Source organism: Garra rufa, chromosome 21 (assembly GCF_049309525.1).
Source record: "Garra rufa chromosome 21, GarRuf1.0, whole genome shotgun sequence".
Classification (NCBI taxonomy): Eukaryota; Metazoa; Chordata; class Actinopteri; order Cypriniformes; family Cyprinidae; genus Garra; species Garra rufa.
In genome coordinates, this window is record NC_133381.1 from 27,443,619 (window position 1) to 27,450,868 (window position 7,250).

A 7,250-nucleotide genomic window follows, 5' to 3' on the forward strand; every position below is an offset into this window, starting at 1 on the left:
CTTGAGGGGACGAGCATTCCCGTGCAGTACTGTTGCCAGGTGGCAGCCAGGAATCACGCTTGTTGGAGGCCACTAAGGATTTCGTGGGTGAGGACCAAGATAAGGACGAGCCCCTCGCGGATCCCTCTGCTAAATCCACTCGCAATCCCTATGACAACAGTCCACGCTGTGCCTTAGCAGCAACAAGACCATGGGATCACAACTTGACCACTCTCATCAAAAACAGACAGGCGGTAGCTGAGCATACACAGCGAGAGCTGCTCACAGTCATGAGATGATGCTTCAGAACACGGTCACGCAGAAGGCATTCCCAAAGCATTTTGACGCAGATTGAGTTCCTGAAGGGGAACTGTGGCAACGTCTCCTAGATGCTTTAAGAAACCTACCTACAAAGCTACCTGAAAAACTATGCGCAAGTGTATTTAGTGCAAATGCTGCTTTAAACACAAAAGATGGTCACACTAAATGTTGATTTCATTTCGCTAATAGAAGTTAATTGATAACTAAAATCTGTTTATTACACCAGACAGCATCCTCATTTTACACAAGTGCCTAAAACTTTTAACAGTACTGTAGCTTTGTAGGTAGGATCTTTGTAAGATTTTTAATGTTAAAAACATTAAAAATCTTACTGATGCCAAACTTTTGAACTGCAGTGTATGTGACAGCTAAAATAACCAGTGCTGCACAAAGAAAACATTTGCAAATGTTTCATCTCTTTATCTTGCAATGTTTTCATTTTTGGCAATGCAATAAAAGTTTAAAAGTTAAACAACCCCCTGTAGTTGTGGTTGTATTGTGCTCAAATTCATATAATCTATTCTATGTAGGAGAAAAGTCAATGTTCTAAAGGATACATTCCGATTATGCAATCAATTTAAATAAATAAAAACAAATCAATATCCTGTAACTTTTTTCCCTCTCTAACCACACATCTAGCTACTGTCTGTTTTCTCTATTTATTTGATTCATCATGCAGCACTTATTGCTAATTGTGTTATTTCAACCAAACATTAAATCAGAGGAATATTCAGTTTGCCAGTATAATGGATACCCAAGATCAGATTAAAAAAAAAATGGTAATTGTATTTCTTGATGTCTTTGCTTGTCAGTTTGGCACACACTAAGCACTTTAGAGAACGATGATTTGCAAACAGCACGCCACTTGTTTGTGTGTAAGGTTGCAAGAGTGCACGCCCTTCACAAACATGTATCTCTTTCCTGTTTGGATTACTGTGTCATCACATTCGCATTTTGCCTGGACCCTCAAGGAAGTCTTTAAGTTCAGCCAAAAATGCTCTAAATCTCCATAGACACTCATGAGTGCAATCTGAGGCATGAAACAGTTTTCAAACAAAACCACAGAAATTGGAGACATGGAGAAACATTTCAACAAATGCACAAACTCAGAGGTCACTCTGGCCATAGTGAGATTGAATTTTACACTCAGAGAATGGGCTTCTCGAGTAAAGGCAGCCAAACCCCACCTTAGTTCAACATGTGAGAAGACATGAAAGCAAAATTTGCTCTCCAGAATCCGCAACACACTTCTCAGAAGGAGAACCCAATGTACCTTGTATTAATGTGTAGTGTGGAGTCAAGGAAAGGCCACTCATAAGAAATAACCATATCCAGATATAGCCCTGGAACCAGAGTCAACACAGCCACATTTTGGTTTGTTAATTTGTCATTACTCATTGGTACTGTCACGTATCTGGTCTATCCTGTCATCATGAACTCTTGCACCACACTTCTGGACTGCAATCCCCACAAGCCACTGCACCAATCACTGCACACATCTGCTCCTCGTTTTCCACTGAACTGATTGCTGCACACACCTGTTTCACATTTTCCCACATGCATTTAAGCCACAGACACACACACTTCCGGCGCGAAGTCTTATCGTTCCTCATGGTCATAATTCTAAGCGTTTTTCTCTGTGTTGGATTTCCCGTGTATGACCCTGGACTGTGTATCTCGTTTCTGATTCTTGCTACATACCATTGTGACCATTGCCTGAGTATCGAACTGTTTACTGGATTTCCTACGTTGTTCCTGTTTTCCGGTGATTACTCTTGCTTGTTGACGATTCTCAATAAATGCTGCAAATGGAGCCGTACGTCTCAGACCTTTCTTGTGACAAAAGACATCGCCACTACAAGGATCCAGCAGCTTTTTCACCACAGATCATCATGAACCCGGGAGATCGTCTGGTTCGTCTTCGCCAGAGGAACCGACAAATTGAGGAGTATGTGGCTGACTTCTGCGAACTTTGCTGGCAGGTAGATTTCCAAGACACCTTTTTAAAGCACATTTTTTACTACGGCTTGAACAAGGACTTAAAACCCTGTATTCCACTACACACACCTAACTGGTCTCTAGAACAATACATCGACCATGCACTCCAGCTGGCTGGTTCACCATTTACTGTTGGGAGGGTGGATGAGGGCCCCCGCAATCCTGCAGTAAACCCCATACCACAACCTGCTCATGTCACGTCTGCCACATCAGAGTCCTCTCATACCAAGCCAAAGTCTGCTCAAGTCACATCTACCAAATCACAGTTTGCTCATGCCATGCCTGCCACTCCAGAGCCTGTTCACAAGATGACCGCCCTGCCTGAGTCAGTTCACAAGATGGCCGCCCTGCCTGAGTCAGTTCACAAGATGGCCGCCTTTCCAGAGTCTTCATGCAGGATGGCCTCCCTTCTAGAGTCTGTTCACAAGATGACCTCCCTTCTAGAGTCTGTTCGCAAGATGGCCAGCCTTCCAGAGCCTCCGCTGGTTCCGCCCAGCCTTCCAGAGCCTCCGCTGGTTCCGCCCAGGCTTCCGGAGCCTCCGCTGGTTCCGCCCAGCCTTCCAGAGCCTCCGCTGGTTCATCCCAGCCTTCCAGAGCCTCCGCTGGTTCATCCCAGCCTTCCAGAGCCTCCGCTGGTTCCGCCCAGCCTTCCAGAGCCTCCGCTGGTTCAGCCCAGCCTTCCAGAGCCTCCGCTGGTTCAGCCCAGCCTTCCAGAGCCTCCGCTGGTTCAGCCCAGCCTTCCGCTGGTTCAGCCCAGCCTTCCAGAGCCTCCGCTGGTTCAGCCCAGCCTTCCAGAGCCTCCGCTGGTTCAGCCCAGCCTTCCAGAGCCTCCGCTGGTTCCGCCCAGCCTTCCAGAGCCTCCGCTGGTTCAGCCCAGCCTTCCAGAGCCTCCGCTGGTTCAGCCCAGTCTTCCAGAGCCTCCGCTGGTTCCGTCCAGCCATCCTGAGATTCCTGTCTGCCCGGTTCAGGCCACGGAGGCCATGCATGGACTGTGTGGGTTGGTTCCCACCCACCCTCCCTGCTGCTCCAGTCCCGCCACCTCTGTCTCCTGACAGTCCCTCTGCTCACCCACATCCCACCTTCGGTGCAGAGGACTTGCCGTGGGACTGCCAGTCTCCATCGGTGTCCAGACTGAAGGATCCCTCACCATCACCTCCAGTCTCAGAGTCCTGGACTCCACCTCGGCCCTCCGACCCTGCGGCTCCACCCCGGCTCTGTGCTCCCTCGTCTCCGTTGTCGGCCGTCGGCCCACCAGCTCCTCCGGGCTCCATCGTCTCTCCGGCTCCGCCCCGGTCAGTCGTCGCCCCACCTTCGCCTCTGGACTCTACTCCTCCGGCTGCGCCTCGTCACTCCGTCCTGCCGGCTCTGTGGACCTCCTCCCTCCCGTGGGCACAGCCTCGATCCTCTGTCACTCCGGCTCCGCTGCGTACCTCCGGACCTCCATCTCCGCCGGGGTCGCCAGAGCCTTGGGTTCCGCCTTGGCCCTCCGGATCCTCGGTGTCACCTAGGACCGTCGACTCTCCGGTTCTCCCTCGGGCTCCACCGGCTCCACCTCCGTCGGTCGGCCCCATGCAGGAGCCAACCCTTCCTCCGCCATGGCTTCTCCCTCCGTCAGCTCCGCCTCAGTTCATAGTTCCAGTACCCCTACATGGACCTGGCCCTCCATCCCTCCCCCTGTTCCGCCTCCGCTCCACCACCCTCCAGGTTGTATTAGGTGGTTAGAGCGTCTGGAAGCCGCTCCTTGGGGGGGGGGCTCTGTCACGTATCTGGTCTATCCTGTCATCATGAACTCTTGCACCACACTTCTGGACTGCAATCCCCACAAGCCACTGCACCAGTCACTGCACACATCTGCTCCTCGTTTTCCACTGAACTGATTGCTGCACACACCTGTTTCACATTTTCCCACGTGCATTTAAGCCACAGACACACACACTTCCGGCGCGAAGTCTTATCGTTCCTCGTGGTCATAATTCTAAGCGTTTTTCTCTGTGTTGGATTTCCCGTGTATGACCCTGGACTGTGTATCTTGTTTCTGATTGTTGCTACATACCATTGTGACCATTGCCTGAGTATCGAACTGTTTACTGGATTTCCTACGTTGTTCCTGTTTTCCGGTGATTACTCTTGCTTGTTGACGATTCTCAATAAATGCTGCAAATGGAGCCGTACGTCTCAGACCTTCCTTGTGACAGGTACTGTACTATGAAATTTTATTAGAATGCAATAAAATGCACCAAAATATTGTACAGTTTTGTATGTGCACAAATACATAATTTTGTCTGTAATTCACATGCTGATGCATTTAATAATACTAATAATATTAAATAAATAATATATGCACATAAGGTTTATGCATTTTACAAGTTACGCATTTGTATTTGGTTTACATGATGGTGATTCACAAATAAAAGTGATTTCAAATTTTTACACACTCACAGTAAGGATGGATTCCAGTGATGCTGGTTGTGTGCTGAAAAATAAAACTAAAGTTTCTGAACAAAGCTAAACAAAAGAAAAGGATTCTAGACTTTTTTATTTGGGTTTTTTTCTCTAAACTGTGTTTGACCCATACTGGGAATTTGTTGGCCAAAATCATGTTTATTATTGTTACCTCCTCTATTGCTCCTTTGATAGTACAAATATTGACACACAGGAGGAGCAGTTCACTACTGTGCTGACCTTAAGCCGAACATGACACTTTTTATTTGTACCAGAGAAGGGAATTAAAGCACTGTAATAACCTTTTTGAGCTGGTCAGGGCAAAATGTTTTAAACAACGTGATATGATGTGAGACTGCAATTGATAAGAATGTGAAGCCTCATTAAATAGAGTATTCTGGTTGAAACAATCAGAATTGAGGTCCAGGTCAAGCTGCTTTGTTGTGTTCCAGCATTTTTCTGCCTTGGTGTTGAACACTTACCACTGAGAGGAAAGTTGTGAGTTGATTGGGTCTAATTGCAAGTTATACATCCTAGGTTGTTGTTGTTTTCTGGCTTGACTGTGTGTTGTGGTGTGTAGTACACAAAGCTCTGTGCTGAAGATCCAATATTTATGATAATTGCCGTCTTAGACGTATTGTGTTTCTCTGTTGTACAGGAAAGCATGTTTCATGTAAAATGTAAAACCCCTGCAAGATCCAAGCAAACAGCTTAGTGGTAGGAAAATTTAATTTAAAAAGAATGCTGTTTCATTACTTTATTACATTTGCAGCCAACCATCACGGAACACAACCAACGCTTACTGTAAGAAAAGCAGCAGGAAAAAATAAATTCATGTTTACCATAGCAATTATATTACCTGATAAACATTTACAAAGATAAGATGGGCTCAGATTGACCCCTATATTAGTGACACACAAGAAACTGAACTGTATGATATGATTTGGTGATTAAAACTAAAATATTTAAACTGAAAACACAATCAGAATGTAATGCACAAGGAAGATAGAATATTGTTTAAAACAAAGACTAATTCACACCTCAGGCTCAGGAGGACCATGACTACATTTCTTTACAGTTTGTCAGTCTGCTCTGTAAACTGTGATCTAGTCAATTCATTTGTTTGGGAATAAACAAATTTAGTTGACCTGGTTTCCACATGTGCCCAGCTATTAAATCACTATGGCATTCCATAAGGGAAGAATGCAATGCCAAGTTGCTTCTTTTTCCTGTCATGATAATTGATACAATGTTCTGAACAAATGAATCTACATCCAAGACAACATTGTAATAGGATGTATCACAAACCTGATAGGATAGCAACCTGAGCTTAATTTCTTTCTATTCTCTCTAACTATTTGTTACTAGAAAACATATTTAGACCTTTTCGTCTATTTTTATAGATATTTTCTAGACAATGTCAGTGTAAATATCACTATTACCCATCAAAACTATTCACATGTCCTATATCAAACATTGGCTGATTGATCAGAGAGCACAATTTGCTGTCGATTTTAATGGATGATTAATGGATGAAATAGCATTGAGCACCAAACTTGTGCAGTGAAGAAAATAGCTTGAGTGGTTGAGCTGTGATATGTGGAAGCATGGAAAGCAAAACTATTATTCAAATCTTAAATCAATTAAATATATAAAGTGTCATCATTTTTAATTGTAGTAAGTTATACATCCACACTAGCATTTTATCCGGTGCCAATAAAGATACTAAAAATATCTCTAAATGTTTACAAATGTTTACAAATGATGAATAGTCTCAACTTTAGATAGATTGGGTACTGCAAAAACATTAACAAATGATTAATAAATTATTTGTAAAGATGTGAAAATGGGGTGAATTCCAGTCAATTGGGACACTTTTTGCAATCAAAATGACTGCTCAAAAAGGCACTTATGACTAGTAAATGTTTATAAACATTTGCAATTGATGTATAGTTTCTACTTTAGATTGTGTACCGCAAACATTAACAAATGATTAATAAATTATTTAAGATAGTATAAATAGTAAAAAAAAAACATTGTAAGCATTTACTTTAATGATCATTAATAATTGATGTGTGATCAATTATTAATTATTAATAATGATCTGTTAGTCATTCTCATATTTCTAGATATGTGAATATGTGTGTGTGTGTGTGTGTATATATATATATATATATTAGGGGTGGGCATAGATTTTTTTTTTTAATCTAGATTAAATTTTGGAATTAATCTAGATTAATCTAGATTAAAATGGCTAATTTTAATTCTGCTGAAGGCATTCAGAATATGTGTGCTACCCAAATAATGACTTAAAGTCTTTGAGAATGGATCATAAAGCTCATAAAGCTGTTCTATGATAATTTGTTGATGAAAATAAATTATGTTCAATTAGATGTACTTGTGTTTACTAACTAACTAACACTGAAATTATTTTTTCTCCCTATTAGATTGTGTTTTTTTTTTAACGTCAACACCTACCCAGCCCTTTTATTTTGACAGGTTGCCGTGAA

General features: G+C 43.1%; 1 protein-coding gene across 1 annotated transcript in view; it reads left to right on the plus strand.

Annotated features, from left to right (window-relative positions):
* Positions 1-2,108: 2,108 nt before the first annotated feature.
* Positions 2,109-7,250, plus strand: part of LOC141295371 (disheveled-associated activator of morphogenesis 2-like) — a 36,844-nt gene continuing 31,702 nt past the window's right edge. The window contains exon 1 of the mRNA XM_073826580.1: positions 2,109-2,623. Within this exon, the coding sequence (XP_073682681.1) occupies positions 2,109-2,623 (515 nt within the window). The remainder of the gene's footprint in view (positions 2,624-7,250) is intronic.